This window comes from Meriones unguiculatus, chromosome 2 (genome assembly GCF_030254825.1).
Source record: "Meriones unguiculatus strain TT.TT164.6M chromosome 2, Bangor_MerUng_6.1, whole genome shotgun sequence".
NCBI classification, from domain to species: domain Eukaryota; kingdom Metazoa; phylum Chordata; class Mammalia; order Rodentia; family Muridae; genus Meriones; species Meriones unguiculatus.
The window spans coordinates 92,040,852-92,058,586 of record NC_083350.1 but is presented as its reverse complement, the minus strand read 5'-3'; the positions used below and the strand labels follow the sequence as shown (position 1 = coordinate 92,058,586).

At 45.2% G+C, this 17,735-nt stretch overlaps 1 protein-coding gene across 4 annotated transcripts in view; it reads left to right on the top strand.

The window, feature by feature from the left end:
* Positions 1-13,295: 13,295 nt before the first annotated feature.
* Positions 13,296-17,735, top strand: part of Abtb3 (ankyrin repeat and BTB domain containing 3) — a 264,586-nt gene continuing 260,146 nt past the window's right edge. For all 4 annotated transcript variants that reach the window (XM_060377817.1, XM_060377816.1, XM_021657006.2 and 1 more), the window contains exon 1: positions 13,296-14,929. In XM_060377817.1, coding sequence (XP_060233800.1) covers positions 13,780-14,929 — 1,150 coding nt within the window. In that variant the 5' untranslated portion in view covers positions 13,296-13,779. The remainder of the gene's footprint in view (positions 14,930-17,735) is intronic.

Here is a 17,735-nt window from a genome sequence, read left to right as displayed (position 1 = left end):
ACTTTACTTTTTTATTACATTTTTTTATTTGTTTGGTGTGTGTGTGTGTGTGTGTGTGTGTACAAGTACATCCACAGTGTGAATGCGGAGGTCACAGTACAACTTGTTGGAGTCAGTCTTCTCCTTTTGCTCCGTGGGTCCTGGGGACTGAACTTAAGTTGTCAGGCCCCTCAGCAAGTGCATCATCACCCCTGAGCCATTTCACCGGCCCTTAAATGGGGGCTTTCATGTGCACATGTTTGTCACGAATCTCCAAAAGTGGTAAAGCGTGTTCAGTAGCTCACAAACTTTCTAGATTCATTTTTCTTTGCTTTCCATTTTATAGAGCTAATGTTCTGTGGAACACACAAAGGAAAATTCTCTATAAGTTAAACAAATAATGATTAAAGTTATGATTTTAAAGGTTTCAGTTTCCCTAAAAAAATTTCACAGCATGCCCCCCTTTGTTTATTATGAAGTTGAGAACTATTTTTCTTTTCCCAGGCCCCATGCACACTCAAATTAATTTATTTAGCAAGCATTGGCTGATTATCTGCTATGTGGGCAGGCCCTGCAAGCACCAGAATGAAGTCTCTGGCTGTGGAGTTGCTGTGTTTGTCCTGAACTGTATTTAGAGACATGTTAATTGCTTCATATTGTAAGTAATGGTTTCAGCTACAATATTTAGGCAAAGAACAAAGGATAGAAAGAATGGACTTGGTGAACTTTAAAATCACAGCCTTGCTGAAGCCAGTAATGCCGATTGAATCAAGGCATTGTCCTCAAAGACAGGAAACATAATCGGTATTGAAATAGTGCCGGAAACACTTCATTGGACGGTATTTAAAATGTTTAAGGAATGCGTGAAACAAATAAAGCTCTGAAAAGGTCTTTCAAATCAAAATGAAATTTTGTCATTCAACTTTTGCTTTTTCCTCAACTATCACTGCCCTTCCCCCAATACCCTGCTTGAGAAAGCCTGTGAGGAAAACAGGCTTTTGTCTTCCTGGCCTAATATGAAACAAGCACCTCATACCTCTGATGGAAAAGGGAGAGGAGTGCCTTGCTTATGAGGCAGATTGAATTGACAGCTCTATTTTATATTTGTAGCATTGCTTCTGAGGAATTCCCCTGATGTTCCCAGATGTAATAAACCTGTAAACGGACCATCTTCTCTTTGATGGCTGTTCTTGGTTGTTAACTCGACTACATCTGGAATTAACTAAAACCCAACTGGCTGGATACATCTGTGAGGATTTTTCTTAATTAAATAATTTGAAATAGGAAGGTTCATCTTTAATCTGGGCCATACCTTCTGGTGACAACCTATACAAAGGACATGGAAGAAGGAAGCTTTCTCTTTTTGCCTGCTTGCCCTCCCACTTGCTGGCAAGTTCATTACATCACTGGCATTAGAGCCAACTCCTTCAGGATTCTAGTTTATACTGAAGACCACTGAGACATCCGGCCTCATGGACTGAGCAAGTGTGTGTGTGTGTGTGTGTGTGTGTGTGTGTGTGGTAGTTGAGGAAAAAGCACTCGAAAATTTCATTTTGATTTGAAAGACCTTTTCAGAGCTTTATTTGTTTCAAGCATTATATATATATTATATATATTCTACCAGTTCTGTTCCTCTAGAGAACCCTGACTAATACATTCTCCAATGGAAGATGTCCTTTTTATATCCTTCAAAGACATTTAAAGTCTGGTTTAGAAATCAAGTGGCCTTGATGTCAGCCAAGGTAAGGAGAAATAGGGATACATAAAAGATTTTAAAGTTAAATGTGAGAATATAAGATAAAATACTGTACTTGAAAATATTTTACTTGAAAAGAGGGTAGACCTTTCTAAATTTACCAATCTTTCAAGAGAGGAACTAACAAATTTAACTAGAAAGAAACAAAAATTCATATTGTAAAATATGTAAATAAATTTAAAGTGAGGAAAAATAACAAACCATAGAGAATCAGCAATAACGCATGTGACAGAGAAAGAGTTGTATATTGAAATTCTATCTGTAGTTCATGACAGTCTAGAAAGCTTGCTGCAGAAGCGTGTGGACTTGTATTCAGATCCTCCAATATTCAGGCAACTCCAGTGCTGGGGGTTGAAAGTCATTGGTCAGCTCATTGGTCAGCTAGTCTAGCTAATCAGTGAGCTCTAGATTCAATGAGAAATCCTGTCTCTAAAAGAAGATTGGGACTCCTTGTAACTTAGCTTGTTTGGGTCTGTGGATTGTAGTATGCTTATCCTATATTACATGGCTAATATCCGCTTATAAATAAATTCATGCCATGTGTGTCTTTCTGTGTCAGGGTTACCACACTCAGGATGATAGTTTCTAGTTCCATCCATTTGCTTGCAAATTTCATGATTTCCATGTTTTTAATAGCTGAGTAGTATTCCACCGTGTAAATGTAACACGTTTTCTTTATCCATTCTTCTGTTGAGGGACATCTGGGTTATTTCTAGTTTCTGGCTAGTTTGAATAAAGCTGCTACCAATATGGTTGAGCAAATGTCCCTATTGAATGATGGAGCATCTTTTGGGTATATGCTTAGGAGCAGAATAGCTGGATCTTGAGATAGAACTATTCCCGGTTTTCTGAGAAAGCGCCAAATTGATTTCCACAGTGGTTGTACAATTTTGTACTCTCACCAGCAGCAGAGGAGGGTTCCTCTTTCTCCACATCCTCGCCAGCATGTGCTGTCATTTGAGTTTTTGATCTTTGCCATTTTGATGGGTGTAAGATGGGATCTCAGAGTCATATTGATTTGCATTTACCCAATGACTAAAGATACTGAACATTTCTTTGTTTCTCGGCCATTGGAGATTCCTTTGTTGAGAATTCTCTGTTTAGCTCTGTATCCCATTTTTTAATTGGATTATTTGGTTTATTAAATCTCACTCAGGGGAAATAAAATAGACATTGCAGGTGGAGGGAGGGAGGAAATTGGCTAGGAGAGGGGAGCAGGAGTGAGGAATAGGAGTAGGGACTGCTAGGGAGAGAGGGTCAGGTGAAAGACAGGAAATCAGAGGTGGGGAAAATCTCTGGGACTTGCCAGAGACCTGGGATAGAAGAGGCTTCAGGAAGTCTATGGGGAGTCACCCTAATTTAGACTCCTAGCAGCAGGGGATATGGAGATGGAAATGGCCACCTCCTGTTGCTAGGCAGGACTTTCAGTGAAGAGATAAGGATACCAACCCATCCACAAAACCTTTGACCCAAATTTGTCCTGCCTACAACATGTGCATGGACAAGGATGGAGCAAAGATTGAGAGAATAGACAACCAAAGAATGACTCTACTTGAGATACATCCCATGGGAGAAAATCAATCCCTGACATTATTACTATTACTCTGCTATGCTTGTAGACAGGCCTAACATAACTCCTCTGAGAGGTTTCATCCAGCAGCCGATGGAAACGGATGCAGAAACCCACAGCCAAACATTACAAAGAGCTTGGGAGTCCTATGGAAAAGTTGGGGGAACCATTGAGGGAGCTAGAGGGATCAAGGACTCCACAAGAAGACCTACAGACGTCAACTCACCTGAGCTCATGGGGGCTCACAGAGACCGAACCACCGACAAAGAGCATGCATAGACTGGTCCTAGATCCTTGTACATATGTACCAGATGCACAGCTTGGTCTTCATATGGATCCTCCAACAACTGGAACAGGGGCCATCTCTGACTCTGAGGCCTGCCTTTTGGATCCTGTTCTCCTGGCTGCCTTGCCTGCCCCAGTGGGAAAGGATGTACCTAGTTCTGCAGCAACTTAATGTGCCAGCGTGGGTTCGTATCCATGGGGGACCTCCTCCTTCTCTGAAGAGAGAGGGTAAAATGCGTGGAGAAATGTGAGTGTGGGGTACTAGGAGGAGAGGATGGGAGGCTGCAAACAGGATGGAAAGTGAACAAATACATAGCTTTTTAAAATTTTAAGGACTTAATATAAAAAAAATAAGATGAGGAGCAATTGAGGAAGAATACATTGACCTCTGGGCTCCACTGGCACATGTACACACACACACACACACACACACACACACATATTATGGCCAAAAGCAATGAAAGAAAGTTTTTTGGCTAACTGTGCATCATGTCATTATGGCCTGGAAAGCATGGCATGAGGCAGGAACACAGCAGATCTTATTTCAATTGCACACAGAAAAAGGGGGAGGAAGAAGAGGAGAGTGAGGGTGAGGAAAAGAGAGCAAATGAGGCGATGCCACAAATCCTCAAACCCCACCAATTGACAAACTTCCTCCAGGAAGGCCCTGTGGCCTCAAGGTTCCGTTGTTAGTTCACGGGCAGTTTCGGTAGCCTGCCTCTACAAGTGCAGGCCAGGTGAGTGCTGGATGAAATGACCCCTCCAGCCTCCCCAGCTCTCAGTCTCTTCCTCTTGACCTCTCTATCTCTTTGCTCTCCCTCTGTCAACACATTTTCTCTCTGTGTGTGTCCTTCTCTGCCCTTATGGCTCTGTCCTTGTCTGTCTGTCTGCCTGCCTGCTTGTCTACATGTCCTAACTAACTCCTCTCCCCTTCCTCTCCCCCCAAAGTAAACTTATGCCAGATATGTTGTGTAGCATAATGTAACATATTATAACAACCAAAACCTCCCTCAGACAGTGCTACCAACAGATGACCAAGCATTCAAATACATGAACCTCTTAAGGATATTTATCATTCAGACCACCACAGTGGCATTTGTGGGAGCTTTCCTGTGCACTGGGTACTTTCCTAAGCTCCTACATGCATTACCTCATATCCCCACAATTCTATCAGGTTGGCTGGCATTACAACCTTCCTAAAAGAAAAAAAAAATTAACATGGGGTGGAGATATTGCTCAGTGTTTGCCCAACCAACACACACGAAAGTCCTACGTTCAATCTCCTGTATTGCAAAGGAAATACATATGTATATAAATTTTGTAAATACAAATTCATAGGTTAGAAATACAACTGAAAAAATTATACTGCCAGTATTTAAACCTGGCTCTTTATGACCTTGAGTCTAACATTTATAAACACTGTTCAGTCACACAGAGAAAAAGCAAAAGGCAGCTATAGCAACAGCTGCTGCTGCTATTGCCTATAGCTACCAGTTACTGGAAGATATTGTCATGGAGGTGTGTTCAAGGCTTCAAAGAAGTGCGGGAGGAGCCAGCTCCATGGGGCAGAACAGGGGTGTGGATAGCTAGATTTTGAAAGATATGTAAGAGAGTTCAACAGGCGCGATTGATTATCTTTTAAGTCCTAGTACACAGGAGACCGTGTGGGTAAAGACACTCCCTGTGTTTAAGAAGCTGTAATGAGTTGTAAGGAGTGAGGGACGGGTGATGCTATTCCTTTTTGATACCGATGAGAATTGTTTTAGAAAAAATGATCCCTACCAACACAGTAGAGTCTGAGGGGAAATGAGACCCAGTGAAGGGCTCCTGGGAGTTGTGTGCAGGAGGTGTTACCAGAGTAAGGTGAGTCGACACGATAGGAAAACACCGAAGAGACTTCGCCTCTGAAAATGCGGTGTTGCCGTGCCACTCACCATAACTGTCACACAAGGCTTGCAGTACCGTAATTACCTCCCAATGGCTCATCTTCTTGTGCTCATGGCTCATTCCTGCCCTTACGAAACTGGTCTGTGTTGCCTACCTGATTCACAGGAAACTTCCTTTCCCAGACTCTCCAACCCTCCAGAGACTGGGCAAGGATAAAGTAGGGAGGCCCAGGCAGAAAATAGAGGTGGGTGGAGCTTAGCTCCCCTCTCCCAGTCAGGCAACAACAGCCGCAGCTGCTATAGTCCCTCTCTGCTGAGCATTTTGAGGAAAGGTGTGTTTTTAACCTCAAATAATGGTGAAGAAGGAAGGCACAGTTAGGCACAGTGGGTTGAGCAACTTGCTTGGGGCTATAGCCTGCGTGAGTAAGTAGCAGAGCCAGGCTCTAAACCCAAAAGTCATTGCGTGGCAGATTCTTGAGAGAGGTGTGATGAGCTACAGTGAATGAGGCTGTTGGCACAGTGGCTGCCAGGGGAGTCAACAGGCTTTTCTGGTTCTAGACTACTGAAGGGCAAAGTTCCTCAGTACTTAGATTGACAGGAAGGGTTCAGAATCATGGGCAGAAAGTACATTTATTTTTTATTGAAAACAGTTTTATGGCTCTGGTAAAAACAACAACAAAAAACGGTACCTGTCTATTGTAAAAAGTTCAGAATTTTGTTTTGTTTTGTTTTGAGACAGAGTCTCTCTACATAGCCCTGGCTGTCCTGGAATTCACTAGTAGACCCGGCCGGCCTCGAACACATAGAGATCCACCTGTCTGCCTCCTGAATGCTGGGATTAAAGGCATGTACTACTATGCCTGTCTAGAATTTAAAAAAAAAAAAAAGAAAGAAAGAAAAATCTAAGGAAGAAAACAATAAAGACAGGAATAGAATAAAGCAAACTCCTGGGAGGAGTTGGGGGAGGGGAAAGAAAAATGATAAAAATATATTGCATGAAAAATTTTACTAAAAAAAAACAAAAACAAAAAACACTACAAATCCAATGAACCTGTTTATAGCCAGCATTTCCATCCTTTCAAGAAAGCCCTTAGTCATGCTTGTATTAGTTCTTCATCAAGCATTTTTCTGCAAATAAGGTCACTGTGAGGTCATACTTTATGTACGTACTCCCTTAAAGCCTACACTTCAAATACTTCTCTGACATGATAGACTGTGGAAATAAAGGTCTCCATTGCTACTCTTTGCAACTTCTTAATATTCATTCCAATATTTGCTTTACTGAAAAACAAAGTTGTTTTCCAAAATCTTATGTGTGGTGGTTTGGATAAGAATGGCCCCCAGAGATTCCTGTATTTGAATGCTTGGCCATAGGGGGTAACATATTAGGAGGTGTGGCTTGTTAGAGGAAGTGTCTCACCATGGGGCGGGCTTTGAGGTCTCTGCTCAAGCTATGTCCAGTGTGGCACAGTCTCCTGCTGCCTGCAAATCAGGATGGAGAACTCTCAGCTCCTTCTCCAGCACCGTGTCTGCCTGTGTGCCATGTTTTCCACCAGGAAGATAATGGACTAAACCAGCCCCAATTAATTTTTTTATTTTAAATAAGAGTTGCCATGGCTATGGTGTCTCTTCACAGCAATACAAACCCAAACTAAGACATTGTATTAAAACAAAATTATCTAGAGCACTTTTGTTGCTTTGAAAGATATGCAAGAGGCACTCAGGGTAATACTTTTTGGAAAGTCATAAAGGATGTGAGTTTGATGCACACTAGCAAGCCACTCTCCCCTGCCTTGCAAGATAGCTCCTATACTGTGCCAGGGCACATAGCTAGCAAGATACTCGTGATGGTTATGGCAACTTGACAGGATCTAGAATCACCTAGGAGGCAAGTCTCAGGACATATCTGTGAGAAGTTTCCCAGTTGGGTTCATTGTAGTGAAAAGATCCATGAGGGTCCATGGACCAGGGGTCCAGGCTGAGGCAAAGAAAACAGGGAAGTGAGCACAAGCTTAGCTACTGTTTATCTCTTTCTGCTTCCTGAGTCTGGATGCAACGGGACCAAATGTTTTTACTGCCATGATTTCCCCCATCAAGATGGGGAAATTCCCCTTTAAGGTACAAGGCAAAATGTTTCCTCCTTGTGTTGCTGTTGTCAGGGGTTTTGTCTCATCAGTGAGAGGAGGAATTGTTACAAAAACCTTTCTAAGTCTTTAGCAGCCACTGGGGCAAATGGTCTCACTAATGTACTATCATGCCTTTTGTTTCTTTTTTATCTTTAGTGCATGTGTGTTACAAAATTGCATTTCTTAAAGTATAACAGATATAGAGAAGTTGTGAAGCCTTATTTAGGTGCAAAAACAAAGGCCTATTTCAAAATTACTCACACCAGTGAATAGATGAACAGAAACAACCAAACTGTAAATCAATATATCAAGGTAAAAACAAGCAATGGAATTAAAAAAACTTTTGTGTATTCAGTGTACACTGTACTGTGCTATGTCAGGACATTCATATCTGTATTTAACTGAGCATTTATGTCTCCCTCCCTTGACTCCCACTAGTCCCTTTGTTATCCTTCTATTTTCATGTCAGATATAGATACATGATCTTATGTTTCTATATGTAACCAAGGAGCTCTGTTTGAAAGAAATCATATGATTCTTGTCTGAAACTAATTTAATTCATTTGACGTGATTGTCTCAGTTGCATCCATTTTTTTTTTTGCAGACAATATAGTTTTATTCTTCTTGTATGTATGCCACATTCTCTTTACCCATTCCTCTGCTGTTGCACATATAGATTAGTTCCTTAATTTCTTGATTCTGAATAGTAGCACAACAAACACTGATGTTTAAATATCTTTATGAACTACTGGCTTGGAGTCCCTTGGGGTCATATGGTAGGGCTATTTTTAGTTTTGGGAGGAGCCACCACATTTGTTTCCATAGAGACTGACACTTTCCATCACCACTAGCTGTGTAAAAGGTTCCCTTTTACCCACATCTGTGCCAGCCCTTGTTATTTGTTTTCTTGTTGTTGTTATTTGTTTTCTTAATGACTGCCACTGACTAGGATGAGATGGAATCTCAATGCAATTCTAATTTGCATTTCTCTGATGGCTAGTGAGGTTGAACCCTTTTTTATACTTTCACTGGTCATTTGAATTTATCTTTTGAGAACTATCAGTTGCTTTTGCCACCTTGTTACCCCATTTATTGACTAGATTGTTTGATTCCTTGTTGAAGGCTGTCATTGAAATTTTGACAAGGATTGCATCAAATCTGCAATAGTTTTCGGCCTTTAATCCATGAACATGAAAACATTAATCCATCCTTTAATGTTTTCTTCAATTTCTTTCTTTGGTGTTTTAAATTTTTACACAATAGAATATTTTCTAGCCACAAAATGTAAAACATTTAGGATGAATTTTTAAAAAAGATTTTTTTTTTAAATGTATATGAGTGCTCTATCTTCATGCACACCTGCATGCCAGAAGAGGGCATCAGATCACATTACAGATGGTCGTGAGCCACCATGTGTTTTCTGGGAATTGAACGCAGGACCTCTGGAAGAACAGTTAGTGTGCTTAACCTCTAAGCTATCTCTCCAGTCCTTCCTTAGGATGGATTTTAATACCGTGGGAGAAGCAATAAGTTGTGAGGAAATGCTTGGGAAAAATCAGAATGCAAAACAATTTATAGAACCGTCCTGTGGTGGCTTGTATGAGAATGTCTGCCATAGGCTCAGATACTTGAACTCTTGGTCCCCAGTTGGTCTGAGGAGGGTAAGGTGGTGGTCTTTTTAGAAGAAGTATCTCACTGGAGGTGGGCGTTGGGAGGTTAAAGACTTGTGCCATTTCAAGTTTCCTCTCTCTGCGTGGGCTTGTGGTTGATGTGAGCCCTGTGTCTGCTCCAGCTGCCTGCTGTTTTGGCTCTACCATCATGGACTCAAACACTCTAGAACTGTACACCCAAATAAACACTTCTATAAGTTGCCTTGGTCATAGTGTTTTATTATAACAAGAGAAAAGTAACTAATAGAAATCCCAAGTGTGCTGATATAGTCATATACATGCATACACATATATACCTTCCAAAGAAAACAGCTGAGGGAAACTTTAAAAGAGAAGGTAACACAAACTGTCACTGTTGGTTATCTCTGTCAAGTAGGATTTTAAGTGGTTTATTTCTCTTCCTTTTCCTCCTCATCCTCCCTCTTCTTGTCTTTTTCTCTTCTTGCAGACTGAACTGTCTAATCCTATGGGACCTTTATCACTCTGCTGGTGTGCTTTCCATTGGCAGTGTTTTCTGTCACTCACTCTTGGTCAATTACTGTTATTACAAAGGATTTTACCTTTGTGAACTATTTGGAGATAGGACAGTGCTAAGAAATATGGTCATCAGTACTGACCTGATGAGGTCCCCACTTTTAAGGAGTATGCCAGCTAGAAGGAAGAAGAGACAAATGTTCTTCTGATGCTTCAGAAAAGAAGCATTTCTAGATGAGGAGCAATGCCTTCCAGATGAGGAGACTTTATTTTATAAGTAAGATTTGTTTTCCTGTCCTCTGACTTCAGAAGTAGTAAATACTTTGTGCAAAAAAAAAAAAAAAAATAGGAAAGTGTAAAATATACTAACAAATATGTTCAGAGTTATTATAAAATGCGGAGCCTTATTTCAGTTGTACAGCTCTGTAAGGCAGGTTAGTTCTAATTTGCATTTGACTGATGGCTAGTGAAGTTAAACATTTTTTTTCATTGCATTGGCCATTTGTATTTCATCTTTTGAGAACTGTCTATTGCTTTCATCTTAGAGAAAAGAAAACACAAGTGGAAAATGGATCGAAAGGATGAGCTTGGGATATATGGCTGGGAACGTGGCAGAACCAGCCAGTACCAGGTTGACCTCAGATCCCAGAAGAGAATGAATTAGTGTGGAGTGCATTGTTTTGTGGTGAGTTTCCTCCACACACATACATGAGCCTTCCTCTGATCTTTGCTGTCTGTGCTCCACTCAGCACTCATCACCCAATTGTCTTCAGCATACAGACTTGAAGTGAAGATGATCAGGAAATTTAAAAAGAAAAGGGCTCTAAAACAAGTGCTGAGCCATGTGGGTGGGGATACCTTCTCCTGACAGGGTGGAGAGCCGGCAGTGTAGGAAAAGGAAACAACAAAGCAAAACAAAAACAAACAAAAACTTTGTGCCACTGCCAAGTGGAACTGAATCCTCAAGAATGAGAAGAAAGGTGTTTTTTAGGAAACGAGGATGGAGATGGACAAAGGCAACAGCAGCTGCGAAGACATTGCAAGACATTGCTGGTCAAGGAAGAGACAGCACAGTGGCTGGGAACATCAGCCTGCAGGAGGGCTAGATCCAGACTGCAGTGCCTGTGTGTGAGAGTGCCCGCTCTCTGCCTCTGCCTCTGTCTCTGTCTCTGTCTCTCTCTCTGTCTCTCTCTCTCTCTCTCTCTCTCTCTCTCTCTCTCTCTCTCTGTGTGTGTGTGTGTGTGTGTGTGTGTGTGTGTGTGTAGTCTGGTGTGTTAGGAGGCCAGAGAAGGATGCAGTGATCAGGTCATTAAATCTTAAACAAAGCTTATGAAATTATGTATGGAAAGGGAGTTTGAGAATAGTGTGGGATTCCTGAAAGCCAGCTAATGTGAACTTTAGTACCTGTAAGACGAAAGAAAGGAAGAAAGAAAGAAAGAAAGAAAGGAAGGAAGGAAGGAAGGAAGGAAGGAAGGAAGGAAGGAAGAAAGAAAGAAAGAAAGAGAAAGCCCTCACCTTTTTTGGATGTGATTTGTTTGTTTGTTTTTGTATGACAAAATGAGACTGAACTTTTGGAAGATTTGTATATTAGTTTGTAGAAAACAGGAGAGGGAACAAGTTGATACAGATATTTACTAGGATAACTACAGGATGACGTGGGCTATGTGGGATAAATGGCAGGTAATCTACAGGTACTCCGCTCCCTCGTCCCCATCTTCACTGAGATATGATGACAGACAAAGATTATAGGCATTTAAGGTTTATCATGTGTTTAACATATGCATTATGAGTGATTACCATGATCAAGATAGTTAACAAATCTCTCAGCTCATACTTGTGACCTTTTCCCCTGCTTGATAAGAACACTTACAGAAAACACTCCACACACATCATTATTCACAATAGATGCCATGCTATACATAATGTCTCTAGAACTGTAGAACTCAGTCATCTGTAACTGCAAGTCTATGTGCTGAGCAAAACCTTGTCCCCCTCCAGCACCCAGTCACCATCATATATTCTGCCGTCTGTTATTGAGAGTGTGGTTCTTTTTAGAGTCACTCTAAGTGAGATATTTCCCTTAGCATCCCAGATTAGTCATTTGTCATAAATGGCAAGATTTTCTTCTTTTTGGAGTCTGAACAATATTTTCTGTCTTGGCTATTGCAAATTATGCTTCAATAAACAAGGGGAGGAGTAAAGATCTTTCAGATAGTGACCTTTTTGGATAAATATCCTGATGTAGGAATTTTTGTGTCACATGGTACTTCTAATTTGCATTATTTTATAACAGCTATATTAATTTCTCTTCCCATTAATAAGAGTACAAAGTTCTATTTTTCTTCACACTCTTGCTAATGCTTGTATTTTCTTTTCTTTCTTTCTTTTTCTTTCTTTCTTTCTTTTTTGATAATTGCAATTGTAACCATCTTGAGCTGACAGCTCATTATGGTCTTGATTTGCAGTTTACCTGATGATCAGTGATGTTGACTGTCTTTTCATATTCCTGTTGGCCATTGTTGAACTTCTAACTAGCAGTTCAAAAAGTGTCCTTGCTTCAACAACTCAAATTATTTACCACAACTCCCTAGCCCAATGTGAAATCCAGACAAAGAAATAGATAGTAGCAACCCAGAATAATAACGGCCCAGAAATTTTAATCCATCAAAGAGAGTGGGGTGGAAACCCAAGATGGTTGTGGAAGATCTGGGTGGGCTCTTGTGAGAGTAGGATTGTGTAGGGGGCTGTGGATCATAGGATGAATAAGGTTTTTCCTAAGGTAGGTGGAGGACAACCAAGGCAATGCCATTAGGCACAGAAATGCAGCAAAACCACTCATAAATATTGTATTTTTCTTTAGTTGAAAAAGAATATTCTCCGTCTTTTTAAGGCCGAGCTGTCTAGATGATTGTCCACCAGAACCGCAAAATGGCCTGGAACCACCGTGCTCCTGAAAACCATGGGAATTTGAAGTGGGCGTAGATTCCTGCCTGCTGGAACAAACCCTAGAGTCCCCGTGACAGGTGGTTTATGCCTGGAGATTCAGCCTGCCCCTCTACTTCCCCTCCACGCTGGAGCAAACCCAGGCTGAGACAAGGCACCCGCGTGAATTAGTCAGGGTGCCTGAAGAGGGAGGAGGAGAAACAGGATGGTGGGAGGGAAAGAGAAATGCCAAAATGCCAAAACAGAAAGTGACCCTCAGGCAAACACATTGTGAACCGCTGAGTGGAACAACGACGATAGAAAGGTCATTTGCCGATTTTCCAAAAGGGGGAACTAGGGGAGCCACAGTCGCAGGACGGCGGCTTCCAAGTCTCTTTCACCGTGCTTCTACCAGCCGGGGTTTCCTAGGCCGCTGCTACCTCCAAAGTGCAGCCCTAGTCCAGGCGTGCCTGAGGGGCGGGGCCGGGTGAGGAAGAGAAATTAAAAAAATAAAAACTAAGTAATTAGCATCCTCAGATTCTATTGGTTCTTCGACGGCTCTGCTTTGCATATGCCCGCCCTCTGGCTGCCCGGGTTTGCTAGGGCTCAGCAGGGTTTTGCAGCCGCCTGGCTACGGCGCTTTAGTGCGGGGCGGGAGCTCAGAGCTGCTGCCCGGATCCCGAGCAGGGAGCCAGCTGCCCGCCGACCTGCGGCGGCCGTATCTGGGGCGATCTCGGTCCTATCGACTCCGTGGCCGGCGTTCAGAGGCTTCGTGTTCGTCTGGTCCCAAGGAGGAGCTAGCCAGACACTTTTATTTTGGATGAAAGGAGTGGGTCCTGGTGGGAGCTTCCCTCACGGCCTGGCTCGCAGCTCAGTGCGCCCTAGCTCTGGCCCCGACTCCAGAAGATGACTTCAGGATCCGCCGTGTATCCTCCAGTAGTGACGGCTCAGGGAGGCAGGCGAAAGTAGTGACACTTGCTGGCAACGCCAGGTGGGAAAGTGAGCCTAGGAGACGAGGAGCCCCGCTGTCCCCGCGGACCGCAGTGCCCACAGCTGCTTGCCTTTTCTTCCGCTCGGCTCCCCGGCGGCTGCAGCATGAAGTGGCGCAGCGATGGCCAGGAGAGGTAAGAAGCCGGTGGTGCGAACGCTGGAAGATCTGACGCTGGACTCGGGTTATGGTGGTGCGGCGGACTCTGTGCGCTCCTCCAACTTGTCTCTGTGCTGTTCTGATTCGCACCCGGCGTCCCCGTATGGCGGGAGCTGCTGGCCGCCTCTAGCTGACTCCATGCACAGCCGGCACAACAGCTTTGACACCGTCAACACTGCCCTGGTGGAAGACTCCGAGGGGCTGGACTGCGCCGGTCAGCACTGCTCGCGGCTGCTGCCGGACCTCGACGAGGTCCCCTGGACCCTGCAGGAGCTGGAGTTGCTGCTGCTGCGCTCGCGGGATCCCCGGGCAGGCCCAGCGGCCCCCGGCAGCCTGCCCAAGGACGCGCTGGCCAAGCTCTCAATGCTGGTGAGCCGGGCGCTGGTGCGCATCGCTAAAGAGGCGCAGCGCCTGAGCCTACGCTTCGCGAAGTGCACCAAGTACGAGATCCAGAGTGCCATGGAGATCGTGCTGTCCTGGGGCCTGGCGGCTCACTGCACCGCCGCCGCGCTGGCCGCGCTGTCCCTTTATAACATGAGCAGCGCGGGCGGCGACCGCTTGGGCCGCGGCAAGTCGGCGCGCTGCGGCCTCACCTTCTCCGTGGGCCGCGTGTACCGCTGGATGGTGGACAGCCGCGTGGCGCTGCGTATCCACGAGCACGCCGCCATCTACCTGACGGCCTGTATGGAGAGCCTCTTCCGGGACATCTACACCCGGGTTCTGGCCTCCGGGCTACCCCGTAGCTGTGGCGGTCCCGGCCCCGGCTCCAGCTCGGGTTCTGGCCCAGGCCCCGGCTCAGGCCCGAGCGCCCCTGGCGCGGATAAGGAGCGCGAGGCGCCGGGTGGGGGAACGGCGAGCGGCGGCCCGTGCAGCGCGGCCAGCAGCGCCAGCGGGGGCAGTAGCTGTTGCGCCCCGCCAGCCGCGGCGGCCGCCGCAGTCCCGCCAGCCACAGCCGCCGGCGCTGTTGCCGCCGCCAACCATCACCACCACCACATCCTTCACGAAGCGCCCAGATTCACCGTGGAGACCCTGGAGCACACGGTCAACAACGACTCCGAAATCTGGGGGCTTTTGCAGCCCTACCAGCACCTCATCTGTGGGAAGAACGCCAGTGGTAAGTGGCTGTGCCGAGGCCTCCTTCCTCCCAAACAACTCGGTCAACTCCGGACTCAAGTTCTGGCCACTCGCGCTTTGCACAGGCTGTGCATTGGGGGCCAGAGTGGAGACAGCCAGAAACCTGTACCTTAACTCCTGAGTTTGGGGTTCGCGTAGTTGACCCTGGCAGTAAAGGTCCCAGAGCACACAGGGTTCCGCCCCCCTGTGCAGAGCAAGAGGTGGCTGCCTCCCGCAGGGCGAGAGCAAAATCCGACACCTTTTATTATACATTTAACTTAGTGTGTTATTTTATTTGGATCACGTTTGAGACCTTTGAGTCTAGTGCATATATTCTAGAACCCTGTTTTGATCTTCAGGGGGCCACATTCCAATGCCCAGGAGCTGGGCTGAGATCTGGAGGAGGCGGTTCCCGTCTCTGCCGTGCAGTTCTTTCACTTGCCCCGGGCCCTCTGGGGTCGCTGTAGGTGCGCAAAGAAGGCAGGCATGCAATGGCGAAGGGGAAAGGGTAGAACTGGGTGGGTCTAATCATGTTCGTGGAAGTGTTTATGGGGGGTGGGGGGGCGGCGACGCCGCATAATGCCAAGTTTTCCCCGAGTCGTTTCTGAGCACCTGAACCCAGAGCTGGGCCTTGGGGTGGGGTGGGGGATGGGATAGAGACGGACAAGGCCGAAGATCCCTCTCTCTGGCTGGCAACTCGCATCTGTCACTTGGCTGAAGGAGAAGCACTAGTAACCCCTGGCCGGACGGAGGGTTATCAGCTAAGAGAGTCCTTTTCAGCCAGTTCCAAAACCCCTTCGTCGCGCCCCACTGGAGGGCGCTGGGTGGGTTTGAACTTGCGGTCTTGGAGGCAGAGCGGGCGGTGCTGGGTTCTGGGGAGCTTGTTCTCTGGGGCTTGCTGTTTGTGAGCCTGAGCTAGACACTTCAAAGCTTCAATTTCCCACCGGAAATGGTAGAAGGGTAACTGGAGACTCTAAAAGAGAAATAAAACTTTGTTACTTATTCCAGTTGGTTGGCCCAAGGTTACGTGGTCCGAGCAAACAAGCGGCCTTTCTGGGCAGATTCATTCATGCCGCAGCCTGTCTGCTTCCTTCAAGCCAAACTAGAGATGCATCTGGCCTGGCTTGGCCTCTGGGGTGCCAAGAGTGTGCGTGTGGGTGTGCCCGCGCATGTGTGTGCAAGTGCCTTGTGAGTGTACGAAGGAGCGAACCAGCAGGCTCCAGCTTTAACTGGTTGTAAATTTACGCTGATGGACTCTCCAACTGAATCCCTTCACCTAGTTGTGATCACCATGGGGGAAGGGGAGAAGAGCAGACCTAGTGTGTGTGTGTGTGTGTGTGTGTGTGTGTGTGTATGTGTGTGTGTGTTGGAGGAGGGGTTAGGATCAGCCTTGATCTTCCAAGACTCCTTTCCATCTCCTTGCCAGAGCCCTTCGCCCTTAGGTCCTCCCTAGAGGACACCAACACGTTCAGACAGGCACAGGCACACATTGCAAGCACACAGAACATCCTAGTGAGAATGGAACCATCTGGCGACAAAGCATGAGGCTTCCTGTGTGCCTTTTCAGAATGAGGGATCCACTTGCAACCCCCCCAAATTTTGAATTGCTCTTTGCTTGGAAGAGTACCCTCACCCCAAAAGCATAGAGCAGCTTAATTTTCTTCCCATTGTAGGCTCCCAGTGGCCCCCACTGTAGTCACCCCTTAGCCTGCGTTTTTCCAGCACTACAGCTGCATATCTTCCTCTTGGGGTTCTTTTCACTCCCATTTTACTTTTTCAGGGATGCACATCACCTTTCCCCACCCTCGTCTACAAACAAGAGCATCTGTTCTATCTCTGTGTGCACACTCTTGAATTGGGATTTGGGGTGACTTTTCTGGGCCTCAGTCCACATGTCTGCAGAGTGCTGATTTTTAATACACAGTATATCCTCAGCTCCTTCCATAGCTCTGTTAATAGCCAATCTTTTTCCAAATAGATTTTACTTTTAGGATCTTTAGCCTCTTTCAAAGATAGCTTTTGTGTTTATCCTTTTTTGGAGTAAGGCTAATTTAAGGGGAGAGAAAACCACAGTGCTGGTTTTGGACAGGGTGAGTGAGTTGTGGTTGGGCCTTGAAGCCATCCCAGACTTCCCCGTGCCACACAGCCTAAATCCTGGAACTCGGTGCTCTTCCTTCAGCCTCTTCTGGTTCGAGACATGATGTTATTTCATCCTGATCTCTTCATCTCCCTATGGGCTTGTTCAAAATGGCTGGGCACGCATACAGAAGAGCTAAGGAATGAGTGATTAATGTCTCAGGCATCCAAAAATACCCTAAACATGAAGCCTGTTTCAACTGTTTTGTATGGCAGCTTTATGACCTGCAAGCCTTACTGAGGACCACACACCTTCCATCATGGATTTTCACTCTTTTAACTCAGTAACATCACTTAGTTATTCATTTGAGGATTCATCTGTTCTTCGATATTTATTGAACAGTTTCTAAATGCCAGGGACTGAGTAGACACTGGGTAAAAGGCAATCACAGCCAATATGTTCCCAGGATCACTTTATATATTGATCCTGTGTTCCTTTTGTCTACCACTACTGTCAGGTGGGGGATATGGCTCAGTTGAGAGAGTACTTGGCTAGCATGCACAAAGCTGAGGTTCAAATCCAGCACTGAATAAACAAACACCAGGCATGTAATACTAGCATACAGAAATGGACGTAGAAAAATGAGAAGTTCAAGGCCATCCTACGCTACATAAGGAAAGTTTGAGGCCAGCCTGGGCTTTAATAGACCCTGTCACAAAACAAAACAAAA